The sequence below is a fragment of the Manis pentadactyla genome, chromosome 5 (genome assembly GCF_030020395.1).
Source record: "Manis pentadactyla isolate mManPen7 chromosome 5, mManPen7.hap1, whole genome shotgun sequence".
NCBI lineage: Eukaryota > Metazoa > Chordata > Mammalia > Pholidota > Manidae > Manis > Manis pentadactyla.
Genome location: NC_080023.1, coordinates 142,554,311 through 142,571,398, shown reverse-complemented (window position 1 = coordinate 142,571,398; position 17,088 = coordinate 142,554,311). Strand labels below are relative to the sequence as shown.

General features: G+C 39.0%; 1 protein-coding gene across 9 annotated transcripts in view; it reads left to right on the top strand.

Annotated features, from left to right (window-relative positions):
* Positions 1 to 17,088, top strand: part of PLCB4 (phospholipase C beta 4) — a 402,883-nt gene that overhangs the window by 235,437 nt on the left and 150,358 nt on the right. For all 9 annotated transcript variants that reach the window (XM_057502744.1, XM_057502741.1, XM_036880089.2 and 6 more), the window contains one exon: positions 1,368 to 1,466. In XM_057502744.1, coding sequence (XP_057358727.1) covers positions 1,383 to 1,466 — 84 coding nt within the window. In that variant the 5' untranslated portion in view covers positions 1,368 to 1,382. The remainder of the gene's footprint in view (positions 1 to 1,367; positions 1,467 to 17,088) is intronic.

Here is a 17,088-nt window from a genome sequence, read left to right as displayed (position 1 = left end):
ACTGTCATGGTCTGAATGGGACGTAGGAAATGAGGCAGGTAGTAGCTTTACTTTTTCTTTATATGCCCTGGAAAAATGTAGGTACCCAGGATTTCCTCGTCCTGCAAGTCTGGTAGAACTCACCTGTAAAACCATCTGGACCTAATATTTTATGATTTAAAAAAATTTATCCCAAGATCACATATTCTCATTTTTTGCACTGAACTTATTTTAACTTTGAAAAATCCATCCACTTCATGTAAGTTTTAGTATTTTGATTAAAGTTGCACATAATATTCTCCTATGGTTTTCACCTTCCCCTCTCTGTAATTATACCCCACTTCTTATCATGGATTTTGTGAGTTTATGCTTCCTCCTTTTCCTTCCCCCCCTAATTCAATCTCTTTCTATCCATCATCAACACTTGCCAAAATTTTAACTAATATATGAATATTCAGAAAATAGTAACTCTTACTAATCACTATTTTACTGTTTTTCAGCTACATATTACAAATCTAGATTTTGATGTGTAATGTCCCCATCTTTTGTTTCTCAGAAGGTTTAATTTCTGCTTTGACTGTTCCGCTTAACTCAAGAATTACTTAGAAGAGTGTGTTTATGTTTAATTGCTATGTGAGTAGATTTTATGCATTCTCTGTCATTAATTGATTATAATCAGTGAGCATGGCCATCATCATTTCTGCTTTTTGAAAAACATTGAGTTTTCCTCTATGATCTAATCATGATCAATTAGATTTTAGGATTGTCATATGTGTGTGAGGGGTAGCTGGGATACAAAGAGATAATAAGAAAAAAAAATAGGGCAGGGAGGGAAAGTCTGGTCTAAATTCATAAAATGATGCATTTAAATTATATTAACTTAAGTCATTAATTTCTTGTTTAAATTAGTAAGTGTGAGTCAAATCTTCAATATTCTTACCTTTTTGTCTTCTTGCTCTATTAATTTCTGAGAATCATTCTGTCATCCTGTGTTTGTGACTTTGCCAATTCCTCTTTGTAATTTATTAGTTTTTCAATATATGTTTTGATATTATGTGGTTGCATGCTGAAATGTTAGTGTTGTATATATATATAACACATGCAGGTGCTCACACGTGTGTGTGGATCTTGTTTTATATGACTTGAAGGGGGAAGGGAAGCTTCCCAAATGATTGCCTCTGGTATTTGCTGATTACTTCTCTAGGTTTAGAGGAAAGAAAGCAAGTTGGAATCAGATGAAGGGAAGAAGAAAAAAACAAAAAAGGCAATTTATGGACTTACTCTACATGTGTGAAGAAAACTTTCATGAATGCATAAAATGATTATCCTTTGACCTTCATTTGTTTTTTAATTTTCTATACTAATGAGACACTTTTTTTCATTTTTAGGTCTTAAATATAATCATGGCCAAACCTTATGAATTTAACTGGCAGAAGGAAGTCCCTTCCTTTTTGCAAGAAGGAGCAGTTTTTGACAGATATGAAGAGGTAAAGAAGTGTTACTAATCGTTTCTCTTAAAACATTCTTATAATTATTTCATTTTAATTACAGTATTGCATAAATAGTCTTTGACATAAGTAAGAACATCTTTGAGATTTATAAGTTGGAATAGCTGGAAAGAGGCAAGTTATGAGATATAATAATAACCTTAATGATTCTGTAATTTATTGAGTACTTACCATGTGCCAGGTGTAATAATAACGATAATGACACTTACATTATTGATTGCTCTCTTTGTGCCAGACAACCTTCTAAGTACTTTGTGTGTATTATTTAATTCCTCACAACAACCTTATAAGGTTGTTGCTATTATTATCCTCATTTTACAGATGGGTTTCATGTAGCAACTGTTCTTGTTTAGTGAGTGCTTTTGGCAGGCTTTCTACATAAAACTTTCTACTTGTTATAAATGTAATAGTGTTTGAACTTTGTGCTAGTCATTTGCTTTGCTTGTTTCATTTCTGCAGAACAGCTTGACTGTAGCTTTACATGCCTCCACTTCTATCATTTGTTGTTCTTGCCCTTAAGGTGGCAGTGGCTCTAGACTTTCTATTCTATAGAGCAGAGAGGCCTGGGGTCACCAGTCTGTTCAGGTTTAGGGAGTGAATTGAAGCCTCATTTGCATTGTGAATACATTGTTTTCTTAGATTGTACTTAAGTTTGAGGTGAATTGAGGAAGGGTGTATGATGAAACTGTGTTGGCTCTAAGGCAAAGTAAAATGTAAAAACTCCTTAAGGTTTCATTTAGAGTCAGAGTTGGCTCATTTCAGAATCAGTGGAATGTGTGTGGTGACTAATTGTGGTAGCCTTCAATTGTCAGACCTTTTCATGAGGTCTGTGGGCAGACATGACTTATGACTTGTTGACTTGGTTTTCCCAAAATGCATATCATAATAACTCTCTAGATTTATATCATAGTTGCTTTTTAAGTAAACAAAATCAAGAAAGGCCAAGGATGGGCCCCAGTGTGGTCACTATTCTTTGTTTTGAGTTAAATAAAATATTGAAGTGACAACTATTTATATGACTGACACTTTACTGCTTCGCAGAAAGAACAGCTAACTGCACTCTGCTTTAAGAAGAAACAGAAAATAATATTCTAGTCACCATCTGGAAACAACCAGTGTTGATTCTTTGGCAATTTTCTTCTAGTCTTTTTTTCTACTTTTTTTTCTTTTCCATAATTGTGATAGTAGAGTGATCTTTTAAAAATATAAATCAAAACCTGTTCTTCCTCTATTTAAAATGTTTCTACAACACCCTATTGTAGTATAAAAGAAACTCAGCAGAATGAAATAAAAAGCCTTCCATAATTTGATTCCTGTCTAATAAGGTCTCATTTCCCACCAGTTCATATATATACTTGCTGTTTTAGCTATAAACAACCACTGACAATTTCCCCCACGAAACAATTCTATTACATGCTTTGTTCATTCATGCTCTTCCTTCTTCTTAAAATGTACTTGTTTCTCCTTGTTTGACTGGTTAACTCCTACTCATCCTTCAGAACCATGTGAAATCTCTGCCTTTTTGATAACTTCTCTGACTCATTCAATAAGAGTTGACAACTCCTTTGTCCACCACTAACCTACCCTTGTACATTTTACATTGCATTCTCATTTTTACTGTATTCTGAATTTCTTGAAGCCAAGGACTTAACCTTTCTCCCTTCAAGGAGAAGCTGAATGCTTGCAACTGCTAAACTCACCATAGATGTATTGTTAGCAAAGAATTTTGGATACAATTCATTTCAGCTTAAGTCTGGTTTTGTATTGTTTGTTCATTTTCTTACTAATTGAATTAATATTGCATCTAATGGATAAAACTTGTTTCAGCATTCTTTTTCTGACTATATACAGCTCTCTTCCTCTGCTGCTCTTAGAACAAGCTTCATCAACCTGCTGGGGTCCTCACTGAGGAGTTAAATAAATCTCCAAAATCCCCATTTTGAAATGTTAAGAGGATTTGATAATCCTGGAGACCTGTGTGGGGATCTGAACTTCAACAGATTCAAAATATGAGGGTAAACCACATGACTTTTTGTCTTTAAATGAAAAATTATCAGTATCAATAATTTGATAAAGTTCAAGTCTAATGCAAAATAAGTCATTATAATTGACTACTTTTATCCACTTTTCACAACTTGACAAAAAAAGCCCAGATCTAGCTTCGATACATTTCCAAGTCTTTCTCCCAAGTAAGCCAGGTTGAGACTGGGTACCAGTGTCACCAAGATGATGATCATCACCCTCCATTATGAATTGGTGATAATATCTAAATCTCCTAACATGGCCCCAAAGATTTGCAGTTTTTTAAGGCAGTTTCCCAGGCACTAGAAAACTATAGGATAACTGAAAATACTGCATGGCATCTAATAATTCGCAGACAGTCATTTCGAAGAGATTAAATCTAATCACTGGCTGAGTATCTCTACTACTGCCATATACACCGAAGCATATCAGAGAAAAATGTACTGTTTTTGATAAAGTGAAATGTGATTCGATCAACTGGATGTTCATCATCATTTGAATCATTTGTATATCTCTTGATAACTTTCTTTGGTTATCAATCATCATACCTCACTCATATTTAGAAAATACTCATTTGCTGGGCTTCTGAAGTCACTTACTTTTACCCCAGGTTCCTCTGAAAATGAGGTAAAGCTTGAAGGAAAGAAACCTTGACATATTAAACACAATCTAGCTAAATGTTCCACATTGAGTGCTCTTTTACCAGGACCTTAAGGAAAAAAGTTTTAACTTAATAAAGTAAATACTTCTTTTTCATAACAGCATGTCAAATCAGGAAACCAAATATTTCAAGCTAGACTGTAACTAGTTTTCCTTATAATTTCCCAATCCTATGTAAGATTCAGTTCTTTGGAGCCACGGCCATTAAAATAGTCAAGGCAACAAAATATAAGCAGAAAAGGCTTATTTCCACAGTTGGTGTGTGAACAGCAGTGAGGAATGACAGTTGACAGCAAGTGGGAGAAACAGGAATTAGAGGAAACACAGTCCAAGCACCCCAAAGTCTCACAACAAAGCGACCATTAGTGATGGGGCGTCAATGCCTTCAGCACTGTGTGGCCAGTAATGTTGTCCTCATGGCCTGAAGGATCAGGTAGACATTAAGTTATGTTCCACATATTTGTTTAAAAAAAAGCAAGGAAGTGTTTTAAGCAGTGGGTGAGAACTCAGTCAGAAAAAATAAGTTTACTAGCCACTGTTTTAAAAATGTCTATATTATTTAGTTATAAATGTAATCAGTGCAACTGCCATAAAGCATGATTTTATTACGTCTACGTTACTGAGGGATTTCCTTTGACATAGCCAGAAATTTCAGAAACTGCATAACCTAGCAGCCTTTTGTAACATGTGATGTATTCCTATACCACTTCTCTATCTGTTTTTTATCTGACTTTACTTGACTGATAATTTACTTAAATGCAAACTATATTTTGTTCCCTAGGCCATGCTTATAATTACATCTTTAAAACAGAGATGTTTTTATTGCAGAGGAGTGAAATAGCAGTGCTTTTTTAAACAGATGGAACCCAAACATCTAACTCAACCAGTCTTCTGACTTTCCTTTAATACTGATACTAAGGGCTGAGGACCCCATCCCCTGGCTACTCAGGGTCCTCCCCAGTCTTTCCTAGAATTCCTATGTGCTCCCACTCTCTTGGTCATGACTCACGTCCTCAATGCCCTCTTACTGCTCTTTTCCCAGGACTGTTCCCTGCTCTAGTTTGTTTCTCTACCTAAACCCATTATATCATCAAATCCCAGGAACAGGAATGTTGTATGAATTAGACACAACATCCAAAGACTTCATGGTGGCAGAGAACTGCATCACACTGCAGGACACATTTTAAGATCAAGCATCTTAAAATACATTTAATTAGCCAGCCCAGCCCAGGGGGATCTCTCATTGTCTTCTTCTGTTGTCCTGGTCTCCCACCAAGATGCATGTTCCTTTTACTTTTCTTTTTCTAATCTCTCCCCTAGAATCCTTTTCCATTTCATCCTTTTCTCCTTTTCTTCTTTTCTACAGGACTCATCTTCAAATTAAAAAAAAAAAAGTTTTTCCTCTCTCTCAAGCCAAAGGAGAGAAAGAAAATTCTAGTGCCTTCTCATACTAATTTGTTTGGCTTAGTTTTTTGCTTCAGTTTCTCACATCCAGACTCTTCTGAGACATTCACTTTTGCCTAACATTGAAGGACAGTGTATGTACGTAAAAAAAAACAAACAAAATTTACCAGGAACTTTACCTTTAAGAATATCCTGCTGCCCTCCTCCCAGATAGGCAGTCACCAACAGAACTCTGCAGTGGGGGACATGGCGATATTTGTGCTGCCCATTACCACATGTGGCTATTCAATACTCAACATGTGGCTAGTGGGACTGAGACACTGAATTTTAATTTTAATATTAATTCATTTAAATTTAAACTGACAAAGCTACATATGGCTGGTGGCTATCTTACTGAATAGCACAGTTCTACACCATCAGCTTAAACTACAACCAGATTTAAAAATACTGTCCTCCTTTTCCAACACACAGAAAGAGTTCTCTGTTCACATAACTGGAATCTACAGTTCGCATTAGCCATTTCTTCCTGGCAGCCAGAGCAGAGATTTAAACATTTTATAGATGAGTCATCTCAGCTGCCACTGGCCCCAACCTTCCCACATCACAAATCCCAGCTTGGGTCACCCCATCTTCCCACCCCAGGGACTTTATTGTGACTGAAGCAAGCTGTCCAGATGGAGTCCCTTTTTTCTGGCCCAAAGCCTTGGTCTTTACACTCACTCCTCCCACCTCCCATCTCCAAAACCCTTCTCCCCAGGCATACTTAACTGGAGCCTGTTGGTGCTTGAACCGCTGCCAGAACAATGGAAACAATTATTGCAGTTGTCAGACCCAGTGTAGTATCCAAGTGCAGGATCCATGCAAACCTAAAGTAGGGCCAAGTGGGATAGGCCTTTGGCCCCTTTCAAGGCAGTTCTGAGATCAAATGGTGGGCCATGCAGTGAAGCTCCAAAAGGCCTAGGCAGCCTACACACCCTCAGTGAAGGGAAGAGTTTTCCAAATACAATTTTCGAAAAACTAAAAACACAACCATCATAGAATTGGTGTGAAGATTTATTTAACTCCTCAGTGAGGACCCTAGCAGGTTGATGAAGCTTGTTCTAAGAGCAGCAGAGGAATAGAGCTGTATATAGTCAGAAAAAGAACACTGAAACAAGTTTTATCCATTAGATGCAAAACTGGTTACTGCCCAAGAGGGCAATAAAACTTAACTACTGTGGGTGTCTTTTCTACCAGACACAAATCACAGGCATTTCTATAGAACAGAAGACACTTGCGACCTATCTAGCTAATTTCAGAGATCTGGGCCTTAAACATCTGTGAATAGTAAATTCAACTAACGTACATTCTCTTACAGGAATAAATCATTTTTGGGTAGGCCTCTTAGTGTTCCTATATAATGTTGAAAGGATATATAGCCATTTATTATCTCATTCCAAGACTGGATAATTTAAACTGAATTGTACCTATAGGGTCAAGATGTTGGGCTCAAAAAATAGAGAGTGGAACTTTGCACATTACTTGTATTATTAGGAAAAGATGTTTACAAATAACCATGGTAATATTTATTAGTCTTTCAACCTTTAGAAGCAACCTAAAGATAGACGAATACTTAATCATTATTGAAAAAACAGAATAAAAAATCAATTTTACTTATGTACAAAAAAGAAAAAAGAGTGCAGAGGAGTGTTGGAAAGTAGAAAGGGTTGGAAAAATGGCAGAAACACCCGTAGGTTCATATTCTCAGTGGAAAGTAATGTTGCCAGTTGCCAGTGCATGAAATAGAAGTTTGTCTGTTATTTAAGACATAAAAGTTTTGCCAATCACAAAACCAAACATAATATTATTTCAAATTTGGAGTGGGAGAGTGGAGAAAAAGTAGGGAAATGAGTTAAATTGAGTTTAATTTCTGTATTTTTATCCTAGGGAACTAGTTACTCCATGTGCCTGGTGGATATTAATTCAGTTGTTGTCTCTGTTGCCATGAGTCCCTCTTTCTTCATGTTCTAGTCCCTACTAGGATTTAAGATATTTAAAACAAAACCAAAAAAAAAATGTGTTGGTATCACTTTATTATCCACCAAATGAAGTTCATCTCAGTGTGAAACTGTAGGCCCCCAGCATGTGCCGCCCCAGAGGACCTGCTACAAGATACACTTGTGTCCCTTTTCCTGAAATGAACCATATTTATTATTATATCTTCTGTAGAACCTAAGGAATGTTTTGCATATAATAGAAATCATGTAAATTTTAGTTAAAAGTAAATTAAGCAAAAAGGGAATTGAAAAACATAATGACTGTCCAATAGGATGAATACATGGTTGCGTTGTCCTCCTTTTCCAACCCAACACTGCCCGGACCACTGTTGGCATCCTGGTTGGAGTGAGCATCGTGAGTGGGGGGAGGGTAAGAACAAAAGTCTGCGACATTGGCAGAGGCCTTATCATGCAGAGCAGCAGTTCTCAAAGTATTGTTCGTGAACCAGCATTGTCAGCATCAAATTAAAATGCAAATTCTCAGGCCCATCCCATAGATGAATCAGACTCTCTGGGGATGGATCCAGCAATATATATTTTAACAGCCTCTTCAAGGGACTTAATGCACAGTCAAGTAAGAGAACAGATGGTGTAGTATGAGGACAAGGAGCTTGGGTTTCTTTCTGATTGTTATGGGGAACCATTTTCAACAGGACTGATATGCTCAGATTTACATTTTGAAGACAGTCACTCTAGTGTAGAGAATGGTTTGTAAGAGGAAGCGGGGTAAAGTGCGTGCAGGAGACATGAGATGTGATTGGAGAAAACCAGGGCTTTAATTTCAGGAAGGTAAGCTGGAGTCTCAGTCCTTCCTCTTACTGGCTAGATCCCCATAAGCAATTTTCTTCCCATTTCTGTGCTGGAAAAAAGGAGATATTAAGGCAGGTAGGTCTGACAGACAAGTGTGTTTTTCCCCTAAGGATTTTATGATCCTATATCCATCTGCCTGCATTTACCTTTCCTGCCATCACAGCCACGTGGCTCCTTCGTCACGTGATGAGAGAGCTGCAGCCGGGAGCCTGGGAACTCACTCCGCTGGCCCGAGCACTGAAACAACCCACAGCTGTGAGAGCCAGCAGCAGCCAGGTTTTAGCAAAAACACCCAGGTCTTTTCCTTCCTGTAGACCAGGCTTTAAAATAACAGTGCTGGTAATGTTATCTCTGATCTCAAACCCCCAGTGCTTAAAGCTCACTGCCATCCAAGCATGAGGAATTTAAGGAAAGGACTGCGTGGTTTGAAAAGTTCCAGAGAGTAAGTGGACTGAAGACAGAGTACTCTGGCTTGAGCCTTGATCCTGACATTTGCAAGTTCCGACCTTGAGAAAGTCTTTTCACCTCTCTGAGTGAGCATCTGTCTTGCTTCAAATGAGGACAATATACCTGTGCCAGAAGCTCCTAGTAAGAGTATACGAGGCGCCCAGTGTGTGTAGATGCTTCTTCAGACTAAAGGCTCCACCATGGCTGAGACCATGACTTGTTTTGTTGGGTTCCAAGTGCTTATCCAGAGTAAAATGTCCAGCCAATAATGGAACAAATACTGTTACATACTCTAAAGAGCTGCTATCATCAACTCTTGGCTTTAAATAATCAGATTCCCAAAGTTTCTGCTTTTAACCTCTACCCACCTTTCATTCTCTGCCTTAACTCAGAGTGAGGGGTTGGTCAAGAGAAATCCAGGACAATCCCAGGTTTTCACTACATAGATCCATGGTGCACATTTGCTCCTCCTTCACTTATGGGTAAGGTTCGAAGAGCAATTTCAAATCATAGAATTTGCTCACCTGCCCCCCATCACCATCTGTGTCTGAGTGTGTGAGCTGCTGGAAGAAAGAGCCACTGCCCCCAGCAAGACAGAAGCTGTGCATTGGTTGGAACCATGAAAACATGTATGTTAAATGACATGTATATCAAAGAGTGCTGAGTTGTGCAGATAGATATCCAAGGATTTGGAGAATGGAGAAGTATAAAAGTATTGGAACAAAGACAAGTTCACCAAGGAGAAATTACCAGAGTTCAGGCTTGACTGACTGGCAGGGAGGCACAGAGGACAAGAGTGAGCCTGACTTGAATTCCTTCTAGGAGACATGACATCAAATCTGGAAGGTGCCATGAGGCTAGAAAGGGAAGAAAGGAATGAGTTAGGAATGTGAAGAGACAAAGCTATAAAAAGATCAATTATTGGTCAATAATTGTATCAATTTTTGCCACATAACAAACCAGAGTTTAATGACATGGTATGGAAGTGCATTCCTCTGCCCTCTTGAGTTCAGTGACTGGGGCTAGCAAATTAAACTGACAAAAGCCAGATGAACAGAGGAAAAGACATACAGATTTTAATGATGCTAATATTTTTACATGCACAGGAGCTTCACAGAAAAGAAGTAAAGCCCAAAGAAGTGGTTAGACTCACAGGCTTATACATTATTTTAACAAAAGATGATGAAATGTGGAAAAGTGACTAGACTAAGGAACAGGGGATTTGGGCTCTAGGGGCAGTAAATTATGGGAAGGTAAATATATATGGGGAAACTATCAGAAGATAAGGATTATTTTAGTAAGGTTTGTTTGTGCAGACTCATCTTGGGGCCAACTTTCTGTCTTCTTCAAATCCATAAAACTCCTGGAGAGAGGATTTATGGCAGTCCTCATTTCTCAGAAGTTTCTGCTTTTAATCAAATAAGGGAAGTTCCAAGAAGGCTTGCTTCTGCATCTGTTGATTCTCAATTGCCTTCAGCTCAGAATAATCCATATACCAAAGTGGCATCTTTTGGGGTGACATATTCTAATCTCCTTCAGTGGTTTAAGACAGCAACCACTTATGTAGGCCATGATTCTGTGGGTCAGCCATCTGGACCGGACTCAGCTGGGCACACTCAAGCGACAGACTGACTTGGGGCTGACTGATTTCAGATGGCCGTACCCTAATCTCCACCCCACTTGCTCAGTTATCCTCCTGCAAGCAGAAGGACCTGTTTTCTCTTGGGCATAGCCAACTTTCTGTAGGCTAAGGCAAGTTGAGAGGCCAGCCCTAATTCAAGGAGTGAAGGCATATATATTCATTCCACCTCTTGATGGGAGGAGCTGCAAATCACATTGCAAAGAGTGTGGACTCAGGGAAAGGGAGGGATTTTGGCCATCTCTGCAATCAGCCACAGCTATCTTAAGTAATCTTTATGTAGTCAGTTATCTCATGAGGAAAGGCTTAGAGCAATGGTCAATATGCTCTTTCAGCAAAGAACCAGATAGTAAATATTTTAGGTTTTACAAGCCATACCAATCTCTGTCACAGCTACTCACCTTTGTCTTCATAGCACAAAAGCAGCTGTAGAACATAGTCTATAAATGAATGAATGAATAGATGGATTGTGTTCCAATAAAATTTATTTTCAAAAACAGGGTCAGACAGGATTAGACCTAGACCCACAGGCTGTTGTTTGCAGACATCTAGAAGACAAATAATGTTAACTAGAAATGAATAACAAATTAGTTTTGATGGTGATGATGATACTTTCATCATTTTCCCTTCTGAATATATACTTTTAGTTCAGTCACTCTTCATTACTTTTCCCTTTCTCTATAACTGTTTCAGCTTTTGTTACACAGTCAACAAGTTCTGTCTTCTTTCACTTTCCTAAGATGCTGCCATTTTGTTTGTTGTTTTGCTTGCTCTTCTCATTTTTCACATTTTCCCCCGCCTCTGTGAAGTTTCCTTGGGTTTGCTTTTCTTCATTTCTTCACAAAGGTAGAAGATGACTATCCCTGGAAAAATAGAAGCATACCTTCCTATTCAGAAATAGTGTTTGAATCAGTCTTGTGGAATACTCATACTTGGTTTGAGATTCATGCCATTCCAGGGCGCAAGGTCTGCTTGTCATGAGAAGACGTGAGATGCATCCACTAGGAAACCAGGCAAGGAAATCTGGGGTGGCATTTGATTTACTAGGAGCATGTGGACACAATACAAAACAAAAGTGTGTAAATAGTGAGCCAATAAAATTAAAATATAAGAGGCTGAGATATTACTTTGTCTTTGATGTATTCCTGTGCTGTGCTAAAGAATTGGGTTAAAATGCAATGGCTAAAGTGACACTACTGCTTCTATATTGCTTATTTTCAACCTGCAGTGTAAATAGGTAAATGCTCAGAATTAGCTCGTTCAAGCCATTTCTCTGGCTGCAGCCAGGCAGGCACATAGGGCCAGGGCATCCTTTTAATTAGGGTTGATGAGTACAGCTTTGTGGATCTCCAGACTGATGGGGAAGAGGCTCAGGGGCATCTTGGCTGCATTCTCTTTGTGCATTCTTTTTGGGATTGCACTCTGGCAATGCAATGCCTTGAGTTAATAGAGTTCATTCAGGTGTGAACAGATGAACAGTCCAATGAAACATACACAGTATTTGAAAGTGAATCATTTTCAAGTTCCTTCTTGAGTAATAAGATTGCATTTCTTTAAACTCGATTTCATGTGAGTGAATTTCCTGTTCCTAAAAATTATGAAATGTTTTTGTTGTTGTTACTGGTTTTATTGCTTTTAGGTAGGATGCTTTTTAGTGCTTACAGTAGAAATATTTGCTACCAGAGCATTCACTATGTGTACCATAAATGGTGTTACCTTAGAATTGCTGTACACACCTTTCATTTAAGCCTCATGAGATCCCATCTTGTTAGGTAGGTCTTTTTATAGCCCCATCCTCATTTTACAGATTGTAAAATCAAGGCTTACAATGGTTAAACACCTCACCTGAGGTGACACAGCTGGTCACAGGATGAGCAGAAAGATTCCATACTAGCTAGCCTGTGGTGTTTCTCAAAGTGTGATCCCTGACCAGCAGTTTTAGAGGTACATGGAAAACTTGTTAGAAATGCAGACTATCAGCCCCCAGCCCAGATCTACTGAATTAGAAACTCTAGGGGTGGGTTCCAGCAAGTTCTGTTTTAAGAGCCCTCCAGGGTGATTCTGATGATGCAGCTCAGGTTTAAGAAGCACTAGGCATAGAGCAAGATAAGGAGTTTTAGACTTCCTTAGAAAGAAAAAAAATTAAGTCCACACAGAGTTCTTTAAGCTAACTTCCCCAAATGGTCAATGTAGTTAAAGGGGAAAAAACTGTTCAATAAAAGAGACTTTTCTTTACCAGAGGAGTTGAATGCATTCAATTTTATTGAGCTCTTCACTGTGCCAGGGACCTCAGGTGATTGTGAGGATTAAATGAGATCATTTTCTACATTATACAGATGAAGAAAGAGAAGTGTATATCAGTTAAGGAATTGCCTGCTATCCAACATATAGTAAGCGATGGAGCCAATTGCCTGATGTATTCATAAAGAGAACATACACGAATCACAGTTACCTGTATTATGACCTAGAATCTTGGAATGGCTGCCATTTGCAAATGATGGAGTTCAGGATATGCTACTCCAAAACATGGCATCTTAGTACTTTGAATATTTTAAGCTGGTAGAGTTTGAGAAAATGGAAAAAGGAGGAAGTTCACTCTGAACTCTCCTACCCCGAACAGGTAATATAACTGACACGTGAAAGGTGACTTTCCTGTACCTAAAGAGAAGAAGCATCCTTATCTCCAAAGACAAAGGGATTCCATGAAGATTCCAAACAGATCTTGTTAAGTCTCCCCCAGTTTAACTACACTTTCCTCATACTCCTTGACTTACTGTATTTCTATGTGACTATCTGCTTTTCATCAAACCCAGCACAAAAATACTAAGGTTTAACTGTTTCTTCCAGTCTTCATTTGCTTTTGAAGATGCCCGTGTTAGGTGTTAAAAGACAAATTCATCTGACGGTGAATTGGGCAGCATCCCATCTAGCAAATAGAAAGGAGCTCTCTTGAGCTGTGGGAAAGGAAAGCTTTTTAAAGGCAGAGAGAGAACAGCAAAAAGGCAATTATTAGCAAAGAATGCATTGTTTTAGGCAAGACTCCTCTCCTAAAGGGAAAAGAAAAGGGTCTGTAAGAGGATTACCTCTGAGTGCTGATCTGGAAACTGACTGTTGGCTGGTTAAAGGCCACATTCCTGAGGTGTTGGGAGGGTGAAGCAGCATTTACTAGTCTTGGTTTGATGACTTGCGGCCTTAACATAAGTGACTCTATTTTGGGTCTGTGGCTTTCTTTTTAACATATCTAAACTTGTATTAAATAAATGTGTATACTTTTCTCCTGCTAATCTGCATTTGTCAATTTAATTTCAGACCCAGCCAAGGACCCTAAGAGGGTCAAGGAAGACTTTTTCCTCCCCTATGCAAAGACACATTAAAAAAAAATGTGTGATGTAAACATACGTGTGTATATATATATATATATATATATATATATGTATATATATATATATATATATATATATATATACACACACATATATGGAGATGAGGATGGAAAGAATTTTTTTTCCATATATTTACCCCAAGAGCAAATGAGTGCCTCCTACGCTTCCCTAAGAACACTGCTACCTCTACCTTAGGATAGAAGAGTATTAAAGAAGACTTTTGTAGTCTCTAATATTTTTGGGGGGAAAAAAAGCACTAGATAAAATAAACTATATGAAAGGAACATAATATTTTCTTTCAACCAATGGAAATAGACATAAACTATCCTCAGCAGGGAAGCCTGTCTTTTATTACTTAATATTCATTCTGATAAATTAATAAGAAACACATGTTTTTTAAACTACTTGCTTTTAAATCTGTAAATAATATGCAATTACTCTGAAACGGTGTCTTGTCAAAAACATTTAGTGAAGTGTGTGGGCTGAGCCAGTATAGTTTCCCAGGTATCTAGGCTGACATGCTCTGTGTACTAAGGGAGTTATCCTGAGGACAATTTTGCTGATTCCTCCATGGCTCTTCTGCTGTGGATTTCCTTCTTCCAAGTACCTAAAAGAGCAGGTGATCCTCCTAAATTTGGTGAAAATCAGAAAGGAGCCAATGTTTTGGATGCTCTCCAAAGTCAAGTTGCCAGGATATTGTTTGCAAATAAAGAAAGGGTTTGTACTTTAAGTAGCATCTAGGGTAAAATCTTCACCAGAGAGCTCTTTCTTGAAGAGTTTGAAATGCACATAGATGGTTAAGAGCATGGATGTGGAGTTAAACAGAAAGAGCTTCAGTTTTGACTTGGCTACTCTAGAGCCCACTTAAACCCCCTAAGCACTAGCTTCCTTGTCTGAAAAATGGGGGTGATAATACCTACCTTACAGGGATGTTACAAGGACCAAGTAAGATGTATCTCTGTGGAATACAAGTTAGAGTATATCCCTCTTCTGGTTTAAGCCTTCAATGGCTTCCTACCTCTTTTCAAATAATTTCCAAAGTCCTTCCTATGGCCCACAAGTCCCCTACAGACCCATCCCCTCACTGTCCCACTGATGTTCCCTGAAAACACCAGGCGCACTTAAGTCTCGGGCCTGCAGCTCCCGCTCTGGACTGCTCTTTCCCGTGTGTCATCAGTCCACCCGGTTCACTTCCTCACTTCATCCTGGTTCTACTCATCCAAGAAGTCTTCCTGATTATGTTACACTAAAAATGTGTGTGCACACACCAACACACACACATCCTTCTTTCTTTTTCTTATATTTTTTTATCTTCACCTTTATGAATTCCTGATACATTATTTGGTTTTTCTGTTCACTCTCAAAATCGTCTCTAAAAGAGAAGCCATGACAGCAGATAGTTTGTTTTTTAGTTACTGCTGTATATCCAGCAGGGAATTCATTCATCACTCAACAGATATTTAATAAGCACCTATGATGATTCAGCAATTCCTTAGTTATGTATCTAGGACTCAAATTTATTGTTATTTAAATAGCTCCTAATTTTTAAAGAATTTTAAGGGTATTAAGGAACTGGATCTGTGGGTACATTTTCAGAACCTGGAGGATGGGTTAGCCAGAGATGCCAACTATGGCAGCATGGAGGTGTGCCACTTACATGTCCTTCCAAGAAGAACCTGTGCTAGCTGCATTGGTGGACACCCTCCAGCTGCAGAACCATCAGCATGGCTGCAACATTCATGCCAAGGTTCCCAGCCAGTGAGTGCCATGGCAGAGGTACTGGAGCCAGACCTTACCTGCCCAGGTGAAGCTCCTCTGGTGGGCAGTCCGTGCTCTGAGGCTCTCATCTGCACGGCAGAGTCTTCCTCAGAGCTGTACTGCAGTCTGAGATCCTTCCTACCCAATCCCCCTTCCTCCCTCCTCTCCTTTCATGGGTGTTAGTCCTGCTTCATGGTTTGAAGCCTCTTCCTGCCCACTCCCGCTTCCTCTACCCTTTCTCTAACCCAGACTTTTCCCCTAATAAATCTTACACACTTCCAAGTCTAACTTGGTGTCTGTTCCTACATGACTCAGGTGCTGTAGCAGCACCCCCATCCCAGCCACCTCATGTTAAGCCACTGGGACTGCAATTCTCCGCAGTCAACACTGCACTCACTGCAGAATTCTCTAGGTGGTAGCAGTGGCCTTTGTGCACGTTACAGGGATTTCTGCACTGCTTTTAGCTGCAGTAAAGTGATAGAACCAGGGTTGGCCATAAAAGGCCATGGGGACTGTGTATCTTTTAGGCCCAAATGTAAGCTATTTTAGAAGACCACCGAAGTGGGAAAGGAGAGGCCTATCATCAGCTAGTGTAAAGAAAAGCATTTTTGATGCTGAATTTTTTAAGTAAGAAATTCATACATTCAGAGGGAAGTTCATGGAAGTCGTTTGAGATTGCTTGCTTTTGCAATGACTCTATTCAATGTGGTTTGTCATCTCCACATAGCAGTAATTTCAAACATTCTTTCCTTGATCTGCCTCTTTAGATATATGTCTTTGGTGTCACTCTATTTTTAATCACCTGCTCAGTGCAATTTGTGATTCTGGAACTAATTATATCTTAATTAGAAGTGCTTTACTAAGAAGTAGAATTTGCCAGCTTGTGGTCCTGTTTCAAGCCCATCTGTAAGGCACGTCTCCTGTTCTTCTTGGAGATTCTTTGGAAGGAGTAGATGTTAAAGAAAAGCTGTTTGTGGTATCCGTTAAAGAATGGTAAGACAGGATGTTCAGGAGAGTGATACAGTGGGGTTTGCAGTTAAGAAGAGCTGTTGAGCTCAACTCTGAATACAACTAGGAAAAGATGACTTCTAGCCAAGGAGCAAGAGGGAGTCAGTGGATGGAAAATTACTAAGAGGGTACATGGGGGTAGAGGAAGACTGTGGAAAGACAAACCAAGCAAGATTCTTGTTGAAGGCAGGCCAGGGTGACCGGATGTCCCAAGGAGATGGTGGGGGTTAAGAAACAACCATCAGATATTGAGGGTGGGGGATTCTGGCTAAACCAATTTAGCAGGATTCTTGCTAAAACTGAACGATGCACAGACAGACACAGACATCCTTTGGGGCCTCGTCAGGAAGATTTAGAGGAGCCTGACAAAAATTCACTTAAGGAAACAATCTTTGGAAAATGGGGAAGGAGGTGACATATATGTTTTTCATAGT